At 38.8% G+C, this 22,599-nt stretch overlaps 1 protein-coding gene across 3 annotated transcripts in view; it reads right to left on the reverse strand.

The window, feature by feature from the left end:
* The window catches only part of LRRC2 (leucine rich repeat containing 2), a 457,557-nt gene that overhangs the window by 331,720 nt on the left and 103,238 nt on the right, over positions 1-22,599 (reverse strand). The window contains exon 5 of one of the 3 annotated variants that reach the window (XM_072150809.1): positions 10,791-10,927. The exons of the other annotated variants lie outside the window; for them this stretch is intronic. Within the exon in view, the coding sequence (XP_072006910.1) occupies positions 10,791-10,927 (137 nt within the window). The remainder of the gene's footprint in view (positions 1-10,790; positions 10,928-22,599) is intronic. 3 annotated transcript variants of the gene reach the window in all.

Below are 22,599 nucleotides of genomic sequence, written 5' to 3' on the forward strand. Positions count from 1 at the left end.
TTTCTGTCTTTTCAAAGGAATATTAATTCGCTGATACATTGAGAAGCAGAAAATTGGTCTCTGGCAGGTCTGTTGGAAGAGTTTTAAGCTCAAACCTCATTTCCATAAGAATATAAATTGATTTCAACAAATGCCAATTGTGCTTGCTGATATAAATACCAAAGATGCATGTCCCAAAAAAAAAACCATTTACATATCTGTGAAGTAATCAAATGCATAAAAAAGTGATATGTGCACTTCAGAGAAATCTTCCACAAATCACTGACAGGTCATATGTTAATTTATGCACATCGGAGCTGAGCTGCAGGAGCCGGAAAAGATAAGAAAAGTGATATTTTAGGTTGTTAATTAAAGCATAAGTTTTTCAACACCTATTGCTTGAATACGTATATGAATATATTAAATACAAGGAAATATAGAATATAAATAAGTCATTTTAATTGTTAACTTTGCTTAGGAAAATGCAACCCCTAATCTTACCAGAAGCACCGTTATCGGCTTCCTGCACACAGTGTGGACATGTGCTAGTCATAATTACGTCAGCTAGAAAACATCAGCATTACATTTTTTGGGCTCTTTCACAGACCATGAAATCCACTGCCTGACATGCAAATGATAGAGCAGATCTTATTCCTGCTTGTGTTTGCATCCTGAGCAGTCATTTTCCATTGTTTTCTGTGCATTTACTTACCCGGTCCGATTCGAACTCTCCGACGAGGATGAAGTCCGGCGCGATTCGCCAAGATCGCGTGGCTGAGATCCTGCATGTGTGGCTTCCCCGGTGAAGTCCCCCAAAGTTCACCTTCTTCTTCCTGGTGTATGTGAGTGCATGTCTTGCGACACAATTTGACATGTTAAATCCCGCACGTTGTCCGAATCCATCGGATATCTGACGGCCCTCCCCCCCGATTTATGTCTCGTGAAATTCAGCGCCGATGCGTCAAAATCCGATTGTGTCTAAACACAATCCCCGGCGCAATCCCCGAAAAAAAACTCAGAAAACTTGCAGAAAATGCGTCCGCGGGACCTTCAGAAATAAGCCTCAGTATGTTGTATGAGGGTAGCCTTACACTAGAATTATCTCCATCTAAAAACGCCCATATTTCGAAATAAATATGAATCTTGAAACAAAAATGGTAATCTAGCATCCATGCAGTGAAAAAAGCCTCTGTTAAAACATCCAAAATATATTAGGTTTTGATTAAAAGCATGGTGGCCCCACTAGAGGTACTGGGTATGGCGTGTTTTGGATCGTTCACATCCTTAGTCGTAGGAAGGAAATTACTGTGTGGTCTTCTTTGTGGTAGCCACCCGTCTAAATGGGCTTAGAAAACCCATACACACATACACAAGACCCAAAGCACAGCTCACACCTATTAATTGGCTCACATTATTTCAGTGAAACAAGTTGTTTCAACTCATTTGTCATATCAGACAAGAGACTTATATGTAAGGCTTATAAACCGGTGACATTTTTAATGCTTCTAATGCTACAAATGCAAACCTGTCTAAGGCCTGGGCACACAAGGTGTAATCACAGAGGACATAAATATTAAGAATAATATGCCTTTTGGGGTATTATTGGTCATATGGTCATATTTTTTATGACAATATGCCCCAAAATGTATACAGAATACATTGTAAGGGCATAAGTGTATTTTTGTCTTTATCCTTTCACCTTTATTCTTTTTTCTTATAACATTACAAATAACAGATCCTATCTGTTAGTAATAAAATCTTAACCCCTTACAACGTGTGGCGTAATAGTAGGGTGCATGTTGGGTCCCGCTGCATGGAACGGGCTCACAGGCTGAGCCCTCTCCATAGCCGGTAAGTCTTTGCTGCATATTGCTAGCACCGATCGCTTGTGTTATCCCAATGATCTTGCCAAGAATCGTCACTTCCCATGATGACATCTGGGATCAGTGATCCATCGCCAGACTTCGGAAGACCCGAGGCTGTCTGCTTTTAACCCTTTCATTACAATGTGTGATCAGCACATTGTAATGAATGAGGAGGAATATCGCCATATACTGCCATACTGCAGTATGGCAGTATATGATAGGATCGATCAGACAACCTAGGGTCAAAGTACCCTAAGGAGTCTGAAAAATAGTTAAAATTTAAATTAAAAAAAGTGAAAAAAAAAACATAATAAAAAAACCTAAAAGTTCAAATCACCCCCGTTCCCCTAGAACTGATATAAATATGAATAAACATCATCCAAAAATGCCCGATCTATAAAAATACAATACGTTTTTTCATTGCATTTTACCCCGTAACGGAAAATAGCGCCCATAGTCGAAAATGGCACTTTTTTGGCATTTTGAAAAATATTTAAAAAATCTATAAAAAGTGATCAAAAGGTTGTACAGTCCTAAAAAATGATAGCATTGAAAACGTCATCAGAATTGCAAAAAAATTACACCACCAACAGCTCAATACAATGAAATATGAAGTTATTAGCGCCAGAAGATGGCAAAGTAAAAAGTACAGGAGGTTTTCATTCTTGTAACGGTATTAAAACATTTAACCTATACAAATTTGGTATCCCCGTTGTCATACCTACCCAAAGAATAAAGTAGACATGTAATTTGGGGTGCAAAGTGAAAGCCGTAAAATCCAAGCCCACAAGAAAACGGTGCAAATACGTTTTTTCACCATTTTCACTGCATTTGGAATTTTTTCCCACTTCCCAGTACACAGCATGGAATATTAAATACCATTAATGTGAAGTTTAATTTGTTACACAGAAAACAAGCCACCACACAGCTCTTTATGTGTAAAAATAAAAAAGTTATAGATTTTTGAAGGTGGGGAGTGAAAAATGGAAATGAAAAAACAAAAAAGGACCAGGTCGCTAAGGGTTTAATAAACTCTTGTTGCAAAGTTTTCAGAAATGTCAACTATTGTGTAAACAGCCGCATATAAAATGCAAAAAAAAAAATCCCATGAATGTAAAGAGAAACTAAACACATGATGTTTGAAGTGTATATGGTTACTAGTGCTAGTACAAATACTGCAGATGTCCAGTGTGTTAGAAGTTGCAATTTAACTTTCACTGTGCTATTTATTTACTATTCCCTTTATTATCTGTATTCTATACTAATATTTGAATGAAACAGTAGTGTACTTGTTTAACTACTGCTATACAGGTTTTTATGGGATTGGAAGTGAAATAATGGCTGAGCCATTATCCCACAACTTGTCTCTAGGTGTCCTGAGTAAGTCATGGTTGAGGTTAAGGTACTGCCTACAAGGCAGCTCTGAGGCAAAGTTTTCCTCATCTCACCCTGGAAAACATATTTACATTTTTTCCATGACTGCTCCATTCACAAGCACAAATAGTATATTTATGTCCTTTACTGTACATTTTCCATTCTGCACAACGCAAATTGCATCTTATATTGTGTTTCCTGAGGGTGTTACAGAAAGCCATTTTTTATCCTAATGCATGTTACATATAGAGACTCACTTACTAAGGGTCGCGCTGCTCACTTTTGTCGGACTGTTTGCCTTTTTCGGGGAATGCACAGCTTGGACAGGAATTAAACAGGTGTCGGTGCAATCGTTTTTTGGCACAGCTGCTGTCTTCCATGCGGCAAGTTGGGGGGCTTGCTCTCGGGCGATACGACATATTCTGACTAAGCACTGGAATTACCTTTCAAATTGTGTTGCAAGCCCAATTGCAACAAGTGAATTGGATCACAGTGCATTATCATCAGTGAACTCATCAGTGGATGGGTAAGTAAATGTGCCCCATAGAGTATTTATACTGTCATATCCTGTAAAAATCACAATGCAAATCCCACTGATGTGTCATACAGTGAAGTCTTTACATATATAGAATATATAGTTTATAACTCAATATTTTGGAGAAAAATCTAACCCAGATTGAATCTTTACTTCTTTGCTAAAACACATACTGTACAATCCCTGTAGAATACTACAAGTGTAGCCCACAGGTAACAGTGACTATAGCAGTTTTAGAGTTGGTAAGTTTATTTTATTTTAAGCTTCTGAACATATGTCTTAAAATATGCATTCAGAATTTCATTTGTTTGCTACGAAGCTCTATAATGCTGTGCAAGCAAATTTAGAAAAATTGCTGTATTTCTCTCTATTCGTGGCTCGTATTGTAGTAAAGCAAAGTATAAGACTTTCCATTTCTTTCTCCCTTAATTGTAGATTGTTAGTTAACATACATTTCGTGTATCACAAAATGTTGCATGCAGCTTCCCTCTGTATGTGCCCCATAAGGTAATCCTTTGCCCCTTCCAGGTTTCATAGATCAATGGTTGTCACTTTTAGAGAACAGTTGAAAATGGATATACTCAAATAATGTGTGAATTAACTTTTTAAGATGTTCAAGAATCTTCAGTCTTCTTCACTAGTAAAGGGTTTTGAAGAAACAGTGGCAAATTAAAATTCAGTAGAATAAAAAGACAAGTTATTGGTCATAAGTAGAGATGAGCGGATCCAATGTTTCCATTCGGGTTTGGGCCAATCATGGCCATTACTAGAAGCTAAGGTAATCAATTTGCTGTATTTGCTGTTCAGCCCCCAATCCGTCAATCAGTTGTGTGGACCAAACCTGAACAGAAACATCACGTCCGCTCATCATTTGTCATATCCTAGAAACAAACAATAAGGACCGCAACACGAGGGGAGGGAAAGGGGAAGACGGCAAGAAATACCATACATATAATGTTAAATCCCCACCTCTATACCATAAAAGAACCCCTCATATGGTGTGCGCATCTAGTCCAATCCCTCAAAGAAATTGTTTGCCCCAAAGAAATTTTTGGGAAGAAGGGAGTGGGAAGAATGGAGGAAAGACTATACTCATTGATGAATAAATAAAAATTGAGACTTTATTGATACAGTAAGATAAAACATAGTACAGAAAAAGGACGCCCAGGGTAAGATGCCCAAAAGATACAGAATACAAATGCGGTAAATCACAGATAAATTGCAGTCTCAACCCAGAACAATGTGGGGAACATAATCATGAAAAAGTTTTTGCAAGGACACTAAATCAATGTATATGGTACAGGGGGAAGAACTCTAAAAGGTCTCATGTATAATACATGTCATACCCTGGAGTCAGGCAAGATGAAGCGCTAAACTAAGCGCGAAACGATTCGTCCCTGATAAAAGAACGCATCCATTTTTGTTACCCTCCCCTGTTGTGTACACCAAGTTTTAAATGGACCAATAAAGAAAAGAATTTTACTTAAGGTGGTGAGTGCCAACTCTTTCTTCTTCTTTTTACCACGAAGCACATGTCATACCCTTGTCTTGAGGGAATGATGGCCAAATTTCCTCACAAATGATATATTGCGGTCTTTACCAAGTAATGAAGGTTTGGGGTTCCTCTGTCCGGGATGACCGCCCGACCCCGATGCGTTTCGGCTCCGAATGAGCCTTCGACGAAAGAGAATTATAAGTCCTACTGGTTTTTATATGATGTCAGAGGCAGGATTAAAAATTGAGGGAATTATCATACAACAGACAATTGTTCTATGCAGTATCATGTGCTAGACAGTAAAATGAGCTCTGGATTAAAGTGCTATATGCTGGCCACTAATTGAAGCTCTGCCATTTAGGCCTTCAGTGGTTGCACCAGCTCTAAAAACAGCTGGAACATCATGAAAAGTTTGCCTTGATGGTGCAACACCATTTCAACTAAATGGACAACCAGTGAGGAAAGAAGCAAGAGCACTATAACATAAGAAAATATCTTTTCCACCATATTGCTAAATTGCCTACCGGAAAGGGGACCTGTCCAACCTCTAAATATATTTTATACATTTTTATTTAAATTCTATGAGATAAGTAAAAATGGCATCAGTTCTTACTGGCATGCAATACTTAGCAAGAAAAATAAGTAATACCTACAGCACAGATTCCATTCTCAGAATTATATTGTATATAAATGAGGGAGACCTATCACCTGATAACCACTAGTATAAGAATTTCAAGGAGAAACTGAAAATGTGGCTGTAATTCAGTCAACGATCTCTGACGGCATCATAAAGGTTTACGAGACCATCAGAACTGTGAGACTGAACTGTACTTCCAGCTATCAATCTCTCCTTCTCTCAATAGCATTTTTTTATGGAAGATGCAGAGCAGGTCTAGGATTTTAAGCTTGTAAAATCTTTATTGAGGAATTGTAAGAAAGAAAAGGGGTTTTACAACATGAAATTGGTAAGTAGAGAAAAGAGAGACTTGTTTTATGATTCAGTGTGATGCCTAGCCTATTTGCTGTTTTTCACAAGTAAAGTAAAAACACCCTATTAAGAGCCCAGTAAGTGAGATAAGATCCATGTTGCACAAATTGAAATTCTATATGGAAGGACAGCAGCATATATATATATATATATATCTCTCAGAAGACATATGCATACACAATTTTAATATTAATCTGGTAGAAACTTGCTTATATAATCTTATTACCTCCATACTGCAAGGTGTCACATCACTGAAAAACATATGTAGTACTGATGAGTTTAAGTGACATTTAAACTAGCTAATGTAACATAGTCCACTAATTAAGAACACCCGACTTACAGACGACCCTTAATTACAAACGGCCCTCTGGCCCAAAAAATGGCTAGCTGACATCACAGTGTGTGCCAAAGGTGGCGCACACACTAGTACGTCAGCGAGCCGCTGACGTCACAGCTCGAGCGACGGCACCGCACAGAGAGAGGGAGCCGGAGCATCGTTGGACACAGGAGGACCTCCCGGGGGGTGTCGGAAGGTGAGTACACTTTTTTTTTTTCTTATAAGCTGGGCAGGGGCTGTATACTGGGGGGCAGTTTTTTGTGTTAAAATTAGGTACCTCGGCTTATACTTGGGTCAGCTTATACTCGAATATATACGGTATTTCTTTTTTGCTATTCTGGTAACTGCATGTGCCCTTATTTTCTACCTTACAAATTGTACTTCCTCAATAGAAAAAGGAGATGAGCATAAATTGTAATAAAAATGCAAAAATTTATTGAAGTCATTTTTTTAAAAATAGAACATAACAAAAGGGTAGTGTAGTTTTAGGTGCTGGGCAGCGAGCACACAATGGCTGACAAGGAAGTAGACAAATTTAACCCCTTAACGCTGGAGCCACTTTTCACCTTCCTGACACGGCCCATTTTTTCAAATCTGCCCTGTGTCACTATAAATGGTTATAACTTCGGAATGCTTTAACATATACAAGTGATTTTAAAATTGTTTTCTCGTGACGCTTTGTACTTCATGTTAGTTGAAAAATTTTGGTGTTTTGTTTTGCATTTATTTATGAGAAAATCAGATGTTTGGTGAAAATTTGGAAAAATTCTTGATTTTCGAAATTCGAAATGTTCAACTTTTTCCATACATAGTCATAACCGCAAAAAAACGTAATAACTAACATTCACTAAATGTCTAATTTATGGGGACATGGTTTTTTATGCATACTCTTATATTTGTAGGATGTTATGGGCCTTTGAACGTTAGGTGCGATTTTTCACATTTTCATAAAAAACGCAAAATCCTGCTATTGAGGGACCTGCTCAGGTTTTAAATCACTTTGAGAGGCCTAAATAAAAGTAAAACCCCATAAATTACCCCATTATAGAAACTACACACCTCAACGTACGTAAAACAACTTTTATGAAGTTTATTAACCCTTTAATTATTTTACAGGGGTTAAAACAAAATCGGATACAATTTTGAAAGTAAACTTTTTTGGCTAAATGAATGTGTTTTTCAAAAAATTTACAAATTCTCAGTGGATAAAATACCAAAACGCTCCACAAAATTTGATACCCAATCCCTCCGCCGTATAACAATACCCCATATGTGGTGGTAACCTGCTGTATGGGCACACGCCAGGGCATCGCGGGGAAGCTGCGCCATTCAGAGCAGATTATGCATTGTCACTTTTTATTGGCTATACAATCTTAATTTTTTTGGCAATTTGGACATATAAGGGCTTATTTTTTGCGACATGATATGCACTTTACAAATAATTAATTTTCGTGGGTCATTAGCTTATTGAAGAGATTTTATTAACTCTTGAATGTATGGGTGAAAAGAAAATTGTCAATTTTGGTTTACTTTTTTTTCGTATTTTTTGGGGGTCGTACACCGTACACTAAAAATACTATATTATCTTTATTCTATAGGTCCCTACGATTACAGTGATACCTCATTTATACAGTTTTTCATTTATTTTTACAATTTTACTGGATAAAAACTAATATAGAGGAAATCTCATTTGTTTTTGTATCGCCATCTTTTCGGAGACGTAACTTTAATATTTTTTGGTTGACAGAGCTAGTTTTGGGCTTACTTTTTACGAGTTGAGTTGTTCTTTTCAGTGGTACCATTTTGGCGCACATAACTTTTTTTGATCACTTTTTAGAACATTTTTGTGTAGAGATTTTATGAAAAATGTACATTTTTGGCTTTTTTTACGGGTTTTGTTTTTACGGCGTTCACCATGCGGGTCCAATAATGTTTCTGAGTTATTGTACGGATTATTACGGACGCGGCGATACCAAATATGTGGGTTTTTTTGGCGATTTTGTGTTTTTTTCACTTTATTGCATGTGTATAGGGAATATTTGTGTTTAGGGGACTTTAACTTTATTTAATTAATTCTTTTTATTAAAAAATGATTTTATGTAGTGTTTTTAACATTTTTTAATTAACTTTTACAGGTTAGCTTGAACAAGTGATCCACTGATCACTTGTTCAAGAGCTCTTCTTCACATTACACAGTGTAATACAGATGTATTACACTGTGTAATGTAACACACTGAGCATGCTGTGCATGCTCAGTGTGTTACAGCCGGGTCCTGCCAGAAGGCACGGACCCAGCTCACAGAAGAGGATCGCGGAGCCCCGGGCACCGGCAGTCCCGGGGCTGCGATCGGAGCAGCGGACCCCCCGGAAAGCGCCGCGGGGGGGGGGGGGGTCCAATTCTTCTCAAATGCCCCTGTCAGGGGTTAACACTCAAATGTGGTAATAGTACGTCTTGCTTCTGCCGCCGGCTCCAGAACGGAGCCCGCGCCAGAAGCTGCGGGTGTCGGCTATATATTATAGCCGACACCCGCCTCTAACACCCGCGATCGGAGATTTCTCCGATCGCGGGTGTTAGAGGCGGGTGTCGGCTATAATATATAGCCGACACCCGCAGCTTCTGGCGCGGGCTCCGTTCTGGAGCCGGCGGCAGAAGCATGACGTACTATTACCACATTTTGCGGGAACGCACCTCCCGCCATGCAGTAATAGTACGTCAAATGTCGGGAAGGGGTTAAAGTGCTTAGTGCATAGCCAAAAGGTGCTAATTACATCATAGAAGCAGGTAATGTAGAAAAATATCACAATGCATAAACAAGGAGCGCACAGAGGGAAATAATGATCTGTACCTGACCTGGTGGGTTTGGAGTATGAGGCGCTGTACTTCCTACTAATGCAGGTTTTCCCCTTTTTCTTGTGAGCTTTGTCTTTATTGCTTCACTATTTTGTGAAAATAACACTAATAGTATTATAACTATGCTTGATATACCCACATCCCAAAATGTCCAGTCTATCAAATATAGGAATAGGGAATAATAATAATTATCCTATTCAGTGAAGCCCATAACAGAAAAAAGTCGAACTGCCTGAATCAGCGTTTTTTGGACATTTTGACATCCATGAAATATTTTCAAAGGTTGCACATTTCCCAAACTTAGACTTTAAAAAAGTATTGAAAACTTTGGCTTGCGGCACAGCATAAAAACGAGACCTTACCAAGCTCCATGCACTCAAATATAAAATGTTAAGAATGTTTTTTAATGGTTTTTGTTAGTTTTACAGACTGAGTAATGCCAATGGTATAAAATCTAATAAACATGTCATATCTACAAAAAAGCATATAAATTTTTTTTAAAGGGAGTATACCACCTAAATCATAGGTCGCCTGTCTCCTTCTGAATACAATTTAAATTAATCACCCTCATCCCCAATGCCCTAGATAATGCTGCACCTCTCTACCTCTCCTCTCTTATCTCACTCTATCGCCCAACCGGGGCACCTCGATCTGCCGGTGATCTTAGATTATTCTCTTCCTTATTTTGAACCTCCCACACTTGCTAACTGTATGCAACTTTAACTATTTATTAACAAATTCTGGTACTCCCGCAGCCTATTATCCGGAAAATGCTTCTTCCACTGTCTCTGACTGATGTTTGGTTCAAACAGCAACATTTTTATTTATTTTTTAATTATTTTTATTCCGTTCCCTTATAAAAAGGGCTGGACCGTTATGGCCGGTTACGGCCGCACACTTGGGAAAAGATAGAGCATGCTCTATCTTTTCACGGTGTATGGCACTGAACAGGCGGCCATTGCCGTCTATGGGGTCGTATATGCGGCCCCAAATTTTTCCCCACATGTACATCCCTCCGGACGGCCATCTGAATGAACCCTTAGGTAGTAGACTCCCTTTAAAGAGCAATACAATAAAGATTTAGGGGCATATTGATCATAGGCTGTGCCGCCAGAGCACTTCTACACCAAATCTGACCTGGTGTAGGATAGCTCTTGGTCCGCGTCTGAACATGCTGGCTGCATGGCACTCTGCCCTTTATGGCCACCTGGCATACAGGGGGCAGAAGTCACAATCCTCAGCATCTTTTTTTCAGGCGTACACATTTTGATAAATATGCTCCTTAATGTCCATCTTACATCAAAGTGTTTTAATTTTAAGATTTATGTTCAATCATGATTTCAACTTAAATAAACAGATACCATACCTCAAAAGGCAGTTCTGAGAGTTCTAAATTTCCAGAAAGGTCCAGTTTCAAAAGGTTTTCACAATCTCCCAGCTCAGGTGGTATGTTTTTTAGATTATTGAAGCTAAGATTGAGTTCTCTCAAATTTCTCAGGCACCCTGTCAAACAGAAAAAGTATAAATAAATGTTTGTCATCAGCTGGATTAGGACTATGATCTTTTTCTTTATTGACAATTAAAGATCTGTTTGATTAATGCCACCTAAGGCAAGAAAAGCAAGAAAACAGTTTAAAAACCCTTTAATAATGATTTTAAAAAATTGTAAAATAAATATGTAGAGTTGCATGTCTATTTTTTGTATCTTTTAACAAAAATGCATGTGATTTATGAATCAGCCAGGGAAAGCTGAAGACAACAGGACTGGATACTTGAAAAGTAAAAAGGACTAATATATGAAATACATGTACATTTGTGGATCAGAATAATTGGTTTATTATTGGTTCATTAATTGTTTTAGGTACAGTCAAAATAGCACCAACGCCTGGGAGCGGCACCTGGCATTTACCAGAGCCCGTCGCAAAGCGGGTTGGACTGGCTGTGGTGGGATACAACCAGGTCGCTCCACCGGCGCGACTTGCTCACGGTAGTGGCCAAGGCGAGGTACAGAAACGGCAGGCAGAATCAGAGTCTTAGTCAGGCAGGAAGTCAGGACAGGTGGCACACGATCGGAGTCGGGGACGTAGAAAAAGGTCAAGACAGGTGGCAGAGAATCGAGGTCAGGAAATGGAGCAGAGGTCACAATGGATACATCACAATAGTCGAAAAATAGCTCTTTCTCTCAGGCAACAGGGCACAAAGATCCAGCAGGGGACAAAGAAAGAGGGAGGCTATATATCAGGTCAGCAACTGACTGGCGCCAATTAGCGGCCTGCTGGCCCTAGGGAGTGAGGTTGTAGTTTATGTTGCATTTATATAGATCATATAAGTTCATATAATATCAAATAAGTTCAGGAAACCAAAGGCTATGAGCAGCAGCACCTCTTCCCTATAAAGTATAAACCAAAGCTTATTATCTTTGCCAATCACCTAGCTATGTCTATGTTCAAGGGATATTCCCATGAAGACAATTTTCTTAAATATACTGAGAATAACAAAATAACACATTCTCAAACAAAAATACAGCATTTCACAGATATAATTCCAACCTGTCTCTATCAGTCCTGGTGTGTACAATTTTGGATGCCCCCAGACCCAACCCTGTATCTTCTGAGTTTAGGTTTGGGTAGACATCTTGCTTTTCTGTCTGAGGCTGCTCTGAGCTTCTCTCTCCCTCTAGCCCCAACCATTGCATTCCAGGACCAGCTCACACACACTCACTTCCTGGTGGCTAGCTTGTGAGGTAAAGCTACAGACATCTGGGGGAAGCACAGCAGATCTGACAGTATGTGTTATAGGTGAGATAAAGCAAAGATGTGTATGTTATGGCTGCAATACTACTATCATGTTTTATGGCGGCGAAACTACTAGGTTGTGTAATATGGATCTCATCATCTCTGATCTGTCTCATCTCTGTATGTGTCGCATACTAGTAGAATGTTGAGAAGCTAAATGAAAGTGTATATAAACCCTGTACCCTGATAATCTAACCACATTGTCAGCACACAGGTATCATAATGCGTCTGCTTAGAGACACACACTCTGGAATCTTAAACTGACCATCAGTGAATGATAAGAGCTTAAACAGCAATTAAACTTAGTAAAATTGTAAAGTAGGGGGTTAAAAATGATGTTTATTGTGTAAAAATCACTGGGGGATTACAATTTGAGAATTTTCTTTCATTGGCAACCCCCTTTAAGCATTTTACAATTGTAGAAGATTTTGAAACCTTTAGAATTCTATTTGTTTCTTTATTTTTGTCTTACAACACACAGTCACATACTGTATAATATGCAGCAGAACATGGTCTTGAGCTCACTATTTATCAGTTTGCAGCATTTTCTGGATGTTCATGAAATAAACAGGCTTGAAAAACTTCATAGAACAAAAGGCTTCAACATCTTTTTTTCCCTTCTAACTAGAGGCTGACTGAGGAGTTGGCCAAAGGGTGAATTTTTGTCCTAATACTAGGACGGCACCAAGAGGTTGCTCTGTGCCAGTGTTCTTATAGTGAGGACGAAGTAGACATGGCTGGACTACTTAGGCACACGGGGGGATTGGAAATGGCTTGTGTGGGCATTCAAGTCATGAAAAATTCACAACTGCTTTTGCATGTCCATGAATTGTGAGTTTTCTCCCTTTTATGACACATCATAGGCGGCGCCATCTTGCTTTACATTACTGCAGGAAACTGTACACAATCCCAGTTTATTCCCCTCACTGACCGTGGTGTGATTGTGAGGCTCTGGCATATATTCACCAATTTACTGCATTTGGAATTTTTTTCCTGCTTTCTAGTACATGTCGTGGAATATTACTGTCACTGCGAAGTGCAATTTGTTATGCAGAAAACAAGCCCTTCTGCTCTTTACATGCAAAATAAAAACATTATAGATTTTTAAATGTGGGGAGGCAAAAATTAAAACAGAAAATCAAAAAAGAAGGGGTTAATAGAATACAAAGGCGGCCCAGATGAGTGAAAGAGGCATATTTTTCTGGGCACAGTGCTGCTTCACTTACAGTACACTTACGGTAGAGCATGCAAGGATACAAAGGCGGGTCAGAGGGATGTCCTACAAGCTCTTTAAAGATGTGGGTCGTCTTATACATCGGAAAATACGGTAGCATAAATTTCCTTATTTTGTGTCGTAGAGATATACTTTATTCTGTGACAGTGCTAACAGAGTCCTAGGGTAAAATATTGGTTTGGGCACTGACCTGCAGTGTTTGTTAAAGATAGTTTGTTTTGGCTAGGTAAATTGCATGAAGTAAGCATTTGCACTGCAAGCATTTTAGTTATCAAAATATATACCACAAATGATATGGAAACAAAACTTCTTTATAAACTTTGAAAAGCAACTAAGAAGGCTATAGCTGGAAAGATTAATGATACACAACATTCATTTCTTTTTTCATGCCAGCATAATTTTCTTCTCAGCGCGAGAATAGTCTCTTGGATCTTCTCATTATACCTATCCTTAATTCTCTCACTAAATAGCAGGTTATTTTTCTTTGTAAAGTATCTCCTTTGGATTAAAATGAGACAAAATATACTGTATTCTTTGTGTTGTAGTTAGTGTGCTGTAGCTTCCCACGGTGTTAAAGAAGGTACGAACAGCATGCAAGTTCCATCAGTGCGGCATGAGTACAGGCTAACCAAGATCACAGGAACCTGTTCAATCACATCTACTATTTAGCACATGTACTAGTGAAACAGCAGGGTAATATTCTTCTACTCACAGTGCAGAGATAAATATGATGTTCAATTGAAATGCAATATATATCTAGAGATGAGAATAATATCATTTGTAAATAGTGAAATATCCAGTAAAGGGGATGTCCAACTCAAATTGTTATGACCGTTTGAACAGGTCATCATTAAGTAGCCACTTATAGAGAGACCTAGGTCCTGAATGGAGACCCATTAATGGATCACATGCCAAACAAAGATGTACATTGTAAAAGATTGTTATCTAGGACTCAAAAAAATTTACCCTCTTTATTAGCACACAGCCACATAAATAAAACACAGAAAATCATCTTCATAGGGTCGTGAAAAGGTGATAAAATACTGCATTGCTATAGGCCAGCTTGAATATCTCCCCATAAATTCACTTTCCCAAAACATGCAGATGAACCTTACATATTTTTTCTTACACAGAGCACTGTCTCCAGATAGACAGAATATTTTTACTAAAAGTCCTAAGAAGAAGACTCTGATGGCTCCTCGGTGAGGCAAAAACATAAGATAAGCAGGTGCTGAAGCAAAAATATAAGACAAGAGTCAAGGACAGAACTGTCTTTCAGCAGATTCAAACAAAATTATGTTTGAATAATGAGATGAATAGACATTTTTCAATATGGCTGGCAGTGGTAAACATGACCCCCAGGCTTAAAACAAAATGGTGTCTTGTAGAGAAATATATCTCTCACATACATGTATGCTTATTTTTTTATCAGTTTTAACACATGCAGAGAGAAAATTTAAATGGCGAACAGCCCCTTTCAAATGCATTTCTAGATGTTTTAATTTCAAATACTTAAATGTACCTTACAAAAAAACTTTCAAATGATCTTTCACAGCTAGGCCTTTAACCTTGACATAAGTAGAACACAAAGATAAAGTCATCTCACCTTAGGTGCCCTCCAGGCATGGTAAGCATGGTAATCTCATGGAAAGGCATTTACATAAAAGTGGTCAATCCGTTATTAAGTAGAAAAACATTACTACATGGAGTGGTGGACAAAAGACTGCCGCATTTCGTACCATTCAGTTGCCTAGCCTGACAGTAGCACTGCACTCTACTTAGCTTAACCTGACACAAGTACTCTGCTTCACAGTTTGGCTCTTTGACAACTTTGTCTGGCCGCATTAATGTGCCAGTGATATGTTGTGCACATTTAAAAATAAACGTGTTCATATCTGTGAGGCTGCATTTACACAAATGTATGAAAATGGCCGTATTCTACTCATACCATACCATTTTTTTTCAGGTTGCACATTCAATATGGGTCAATATGTATACAGCGATGTGAAATTTATAGGGTTTTTTTTATAATTGATCTTCGTTTGCATAATGAAATCGTTTTTGGGGAAAAAAACTTTTTGCAGGACTATCTTCCAAATGCCATAACTTTTTTTGCCAATGTGACAGTGTAAGGGTTTATTTTTTTGCAAATAGACCTGTTAATTTTTATTTGCATAAATTTGGGGTTCATAAAGTTTTTTTACTGCAATATAATTTTTTGTGTGATGGATTTTTTACTAGTTTTTTGTTATATGGGATAAATAGTATATTTTTGTAGCCTGAATTGGAACAGGCATGGAGGTACAAAATTTGTGTGTTTTTACTCTTTTTTTTAAAGGACTGGGCATTTTTTGTGTGTGGTGTGATTTTTTTTTTTATCACTGGCAGCCCAGGGGTTTTTCGCTGGACCCTGAGCTGCCATGTATCACAGTTGAAGGCTGTCGATGGGCGGCAGAGGGAGCTCATTCCCTCGGCAGCAGCTTAAACACAATGGTCCATGTTTGACCATGTTGTCTAAGGGGTTAAGCACCCGGATTGGAACATTTCTGATCCCAGCAGTTAGTGCCACGGCTGGGCTGTGATAAAACAGCCCGCCACTGGCACTTGGATGACCCAGATGTCTTGCAAAATTCTTCTGACCTGCCACTATAGAAAAGCAGCACATCAGAAGTACCATCATAGATTCCTGGTACGGATTGATACGGTTGTTAAAGTTTTATGAGGGAGGGGTTGTGTGTGTGACTTCACTATCAGGGGCAGGAGAGACACACTCCTTCCTTTTGTTTCAAATGTTTGTATAGATTATCCAATATTCAGACCCAGACTAAGATTAAGACATGTCAGTCTTTTGTGCACGCCACGTAGTTCCGTTTTTTTAAGGATTGACCTTTTTAAAGTACAAGTCTTTCCATGAATGTTGGATCATTTTCCTTGCTTTTTTAACCCTGACATGATAAATATTTTATGTTTAAATGGAAATGTTATGTTTTTTTAAATGTATCTTTATGTTTGCGAGCGTTAAATAAGGCCTGCTGCTGTTTTGTAACTGCAGTTTGCTCAATCGCAACAGGTTAACAGTCGCTCTAGCTGACAGCAATGATTGTGGCTGTTAACAGCAGGTGTCTTGTGTACATCGCAATGGACACCCACAGTGCATGGAGACAGCTCAGCACGAAAGCCATTTCTAAACACCCTTTCCAATGCTGCACTGTACTATTCCAATATGTGCTGGTTATCCCATTAATGATGCACAATGTACTGTTATGGAACAGTATTGTTAGTGGTGTTTGGAGAGGTTTCACGGGCTGAGCTTTCTCCATAAATGGTTGATGTTTGTGGAATTATGCTAACACCCACAATCGTTGCTGGCACATTTTGCGGTAAAACACATTTAAATGAAGGCTGTTCGGGTGCTATGACAGCAGGGAAATTTGCTGATTAGACCTGAAAAGTATATGATGGAGGACGAAAATACCCGGAGTGCTATTTTTTGTCCTAAAGGCTTTATTTCTGATTTTATCATGTCTTTAATTGGGTTTATTAATACAGAAATCTATACGGATAATGAAATAAGCAATTGATATCCACCTAGAGGAAACATATAGAGTCATATATGGACTGCAAAGCCTTTGTACTGCCCTCAAACTAACTGAGACTGGTAACCCGAAGTGTACTCATCACGTCAGCTCAGTCCCAGTTTCTGAGCACTGGGATGAACGTTCCAGCAAGCTTACGATGCAAGTTCGATGCGCTTTGAGGCATCAAACTCACTCTTGAGCAGAAGGCCTTAATGAAATCCAGTAGGCATACTCAGTAGTTTTCAGATATCCATTACAGGTGAGAACTGTGCGGTATGACCACCTCTACATTTAGATAACTAATATCTATGGTAGATGAGATACACTGAGGATTTGTCATACATTTCTAAAATTGGAAACCCTTTTTAATATATTACATCAGATACATTTCATTAATAACAATCCTAAACCTCTCAGTAGCAACCATATACATATACTTTGAAAATCATCTAAATGTTTCCTGTCCTGAAAAGTGAAGCATACTGTAAAGGTTAGACTTCTTAACATTTTAACATTCAGTTCTTGTGGTTACAACATAGAAATGCAGTTTTAACAAGTTTACAATTAGTAAACTTTTCTAAAAAATGGCTGCAAGTAATATCTGAATAATAATTCCATAGATGTTAAGTGAGTGAATCTCATAATTTTATTGGTTTTATTTGCTTCTTTCATGCTAATAGTGACAAAAAGTTTCAGAAGGGGAGTGCAAATGAACCCATTTTGACAACAGGTAGCAAAATACCATTGTATTCTCTAAATATCCCTGTGGAGACATTAATAACAGAATAGAAAAGATTGCGCCACTAGCAAAATTGTTAAATATATATGTGACATGCTTTTTATTTTCCCTATTGGTTTTGTTGTAATAGACTAAGTATCCTTATATAGGTTTTATAGAATAATTGCATATTATTACAAACATAGACAAGGCTTGTATATACCTATATGGGATTCAGTGGTAGCAGTCCTACCTTAGGTCTGCTGCCTGCGAAGGCCAGAACTCCTTCTGCCTTATAGGAAAAAAACTGAATTGTACAGACTTTTTTTTACTGTGGTACAGGTGTTTCAATTATGCATTTGGACACAAAGGGGGAAATTTATTAATTTGCACTAAAAAAAACTGTCTATACCAAATTTATAAAGGGTTTTGGACAGTTTTCAACATTTATACAACTACGGTAGTATGACAAAGAGGCATGACCTAACGCCATAAAGTCTACGCACCAAAAATAGTACTAACCCAACAGAAATGTGGCCTATTTTTCTGGCATAAAATAAGCCAACTAAAAGAAGGTGCAATGTACAACTAGACAGTTATAAACTATGAGAGATTTATCATACAGCATCAGACTTGTGCGGCATAAGACTGCCTAGTATAACTTACCTTACTACACTTTTCATAAATAGTTGTCCTTGGATACAACCACCACTGCACTCTTCCAGCAGTGACCAGGCATGTATTATTGAGTCCTCCTCAACCCCCTGGATTTAATACCACTGGACAGCTGTGCAACATGTGGTAACTCCTGGCCCTTTCATTTGCAAAAACAATGTTTTATTTTTTTTTGCAGAATCCCTCCTCCAGTGGTGATCATATCCAAGGATAGCTGTTCTTTATTTCTAGAAGACTATATGAGTACTTTTATGTGAAATTACCTTCACATAGTTATATTTTTTTTTAACACAACCCTGACATTTTTTTTCACAAATCAATAGCTCTTGAGATGTAGAAAAACTTTACCTATTATCTTGATTAACTTTGTGCAGCAGTTTCTCTGCTATCCTCCTCAGTTTAGCCTGGCTCTTGTATTAGCTTGTCTCCTGCTTTTGCTGGTTTCTCCTATGAACTGTACATTTGTTAAAAAAAAAAAAAAAAACACTATATAGGGTTGAAAAGAGAGGAGGGGCTGTTTTTCACTGTTGACAGAATAAGGAAGGAGGGGGGGGGTCATGTGACAGTGCTCTCTGTGCAAAGCAGAGCTGAATGTGTTCAGTGCTGTGGATAAAGATTGTCTCCTACACAGAATAGTGAGGTATAAGATCTCCCCTGCTCCAGACCGCTCCTCTTTTCCAGTCTGTGATTCTACAGAACTTTCTCTGTCTCTCTCTACACCTCCTTATGTGCCTACTTCCCCACCTTGTACTCTGTGCATAGTGCAGAGAAGCAATTAATCCTTGGTTTTCAAACAGCTCAGACTATACACTACACTGTTTTGCTTCTGATTTCAACTATGTATTACATGTTTCATGCTCCTTTACGTGATGAAAGCTGTCAGGCTAGTTACTTTATATATCCTGTATGTGCACTGTGCAGTGTCCAGTGGACTTACCTGTAGAAATCTCAGGTAAATCCATTGATTTACTTGCTAAATTACTGAATGAGAGAACAAAAGGTATCATGGGAACTGTGGGCACCCTAAATTTGACTCCACTTCAGGACAGATACAGGAAAAGGTTGGTTTCTTCCCACTTTACCACTAGTAAGACTTTTGTCAAGCATCTTCAGAACAGAAATGGTCATATCTCTGGAAAGATAAGGCTCCTTAGGCCTCAAAAATAAAGTCCTGTGGAGCGGCCAAACTTTTATTGGAGTATGAGCATGGCTCACACGCCACTGACAATAGAAAATGACTGCTTAGGCCTCGAAATTGGGCAGGAATAGAACTTGCTTTATCTTTTGCAGCTCAACTATTTTCTCATGCAAGGGGCCATGGGCATGATCACATATAATTAAATGGGGACGTGTGCTAGCTGCTGACAATATGAGCTCATAGACTGTATAACTTACCATTAAGCTGGCAGTAAAGTTAGCTTATTGGATGTATTTAGTTTGAATATAGTTTTTTATTGTTGTGTAAATAATTCCTTATAATAAACTGATGTTAATTACTATTACTAAAATCTCAGCAGTCATCAGACTTTTTTCACTGGAAAAACTATTTATGGTAGATTCACATTGGTGTTTTTTTCACATCAATAATTTTTCACTGAACCCATTGTGGCTTATTGACACATTCATATTGGTTTTCTCTTCCTGGTTTCAGGAATTTGTCACTGATGCCTTACTAAATTGTGTTTTAAATGAGCCTTTTCACACTTCAGTTTTTTCCACTGATCAGTGGTCAATTTAGAACCTGTTGTTTTTGTGTTCACTGACAACATTGGATCAATGGAGAGAAACTGAAACGTGAAAATGCCCATTGAAAAGAATGGTTTAGCAAGGCATCAGTGCAATATCACAAAAGCCAGGAAGTACAAAACATTTTGTATGGGTCCGTAAGCCAAAATAAGTTTAGTAAAAATTACTGTTGTGAAAAAAAATTCCATTGTGAAACCACCCTTAGAATGAATAATACAAACACAGAGAGAACATACAAAATCTTTGCAGATGTTGACTCGAACCCAGGACCCCAGCGCCAGTTGTCACATCACCAAAACACTCTTTAAAAAATACAAAGTAGAAGAAGGCTTCCTGTGAACAGGTTGCAAAGAAATTAAAAATAATCAAACAATGAGGAAAAAGCCAATTCAATTCACATCTTCCTGGATTAAACACATATCTGTTCCATATTGATAGCCTTAAAAAAACCTATTTAAATTGTAAAGACAAAGAAACATTTGAGGTATTTATGAGGACCACCTCTACTCTTGATTGTTATGTTATACCTGTGTGAATTAGATTTTTCCCCAATTGTCACTGCAGTTGATTGACAACTAGAGAAATCTGACCAGAGACAAGGCAATCAATTACTCCGGCTCTAGGAATGATTGTTGGATTAAGTATGCTTTTCCTGTCTTTGCTTACAGCGTTTTTTGTCACTTTACTAAAGACAGTTTTTTTTTTCTAGATTTGTATTGAATTTAGTACTTAAAAGGACAATTACTAATTAAATAAAAAGTGGGACGGAGTTTCAAAGACCACAAAAGGAAATAAAATAAAATGATAAACATTAAAGGGGTTCTCCTAGGCTGAGGACAGTCTTGCTTTGTTTGCTTGCTGCTTGTGATTTCTATTTACAAATTTAAATAAAACAAAATAAAAAACAAAACATGTATCGCTTATCTGTTCAATTCCCTGCCATTCTAGCAATGCCAGGTGTCCCATCATCAGTATTAAAAAACCTTTGACAGACACAAGCCACTTGTTTGGTAAATATGGATTGATCCAAAAAGGAAGACAAACTGATGACAACATTCGTGTGCAGGTACCTCAGATTTCACATTAAACTTTTTTTTTGGCTTAAGAGAGTGGCCCACAATAATTAAGTAGTCTACACCAGAATTTTGTCATAGATTGCACATAAATACATGTGCAAACTGCTTGTATTAACTAAGTTTTTATGCCAGTATTGTGTTGCGGTTGTGTAGCAAGTCTGACATAATTGTGGCGCATGCACATTAAACTGATTGCACAAGACTGGTGCACTCAGTTTAAGCTCTTTGAGCGCGCACAGGGTGCACCAGATTAATGTAGAACTTTCTCCGGTCTTCATTAATCTGCATCAGTCTGTCTATTTTTGCACTTTCTGGCCCAAATTTATCAAGTAATATGTGCCAGTATCCTGGTGTAGATTGCACCAGGGGCGTCGCTAGGTCAAAAGATCCGGGGCTTGTGCCCCGGATCTTTTGGCCAGTGCCCCGAATCTCCTCGGGTCCCGCTGCCCGGGAGATTCCTTCCCTCTCGTTCTCATCACGATCTGTGTCCTCAGATCGTGATGAGAACGAGTGCAGGCGCTGCTTTCCCCTGCAAGGACCTAGCCTCCGGGAGTTCCAGAGGCTGAAAGACCTGTGATGATGTCATGATCACATGACCTGCAGGGGAAAGCAGCGCACAGAAAAAGAGAGAGCTGCATCTGTGAGGTGAGAAACATGATAGGGACTAGGGAAGGGGGAGAACATTGTGAGGCACATTACTTACTGGGGGGCTGTGTGGGGCACATTACTTACTGGGGGGCTGTGTGGGGCACATTATTTACTGGGGGGACTGTGTGAGGCACATTATTTCCTGGGGGGACTGTGTGAGGCACATTATTTACTGGGGGGACTATGTGAGGCGCATTATTTCCTGGGGGGACTGTGTGAGGCGCATTATTTCCTGGGGGGGCTGTGTGAGGCACATTATTTCCTGGGGGGACTGTGTGAGGCACATTATTTACTGGGGGGCTGTGTGAGGCACATTATTTACTGGGGGGACTGTGTGAGGCACATTATTTACTGGGGGGGCTGTGTGAGACACATTACTTACTGGGGGCTGTGTGAGGCACATTACTTACTGGGGGGCTGTGTGTGAGGCACATTATTTACTGGGGGGACTGTGTGAGGCGCATTATTTCCTGGGGGGGCTGTGTGAGGCACATTATTTCCTGGGGGGACTGTGTGAGGCACATTATTTCCTGGGGGGACTGTGTGAGGTGCATTATTTACTGGGAGGCTGTGTGAGGTGCATTATTTACTGGGGGACTCTATGAGGCACATTACTTACTGGGGGGACTGTGTGAGGCACATTACTTACTGGGGGACTGTGTGAGGCACATTACTTACTGGGGGACTGTGTGAGGCACATTACTT

Source organism: Engystomops pustulosus, chromosome 1, assembly GCF_040894005.1.
Source record: "Engystomops pustulosus chromosome 1, aEngPut4.maternal, whole genome shotgun sequence".
Taxonomy (NCBI): Eukaryota; Metazoa; Chordata; class Amphibia; order Anura; family Leptodactylidae; genus Engystomops; species Engystomops pustulosus.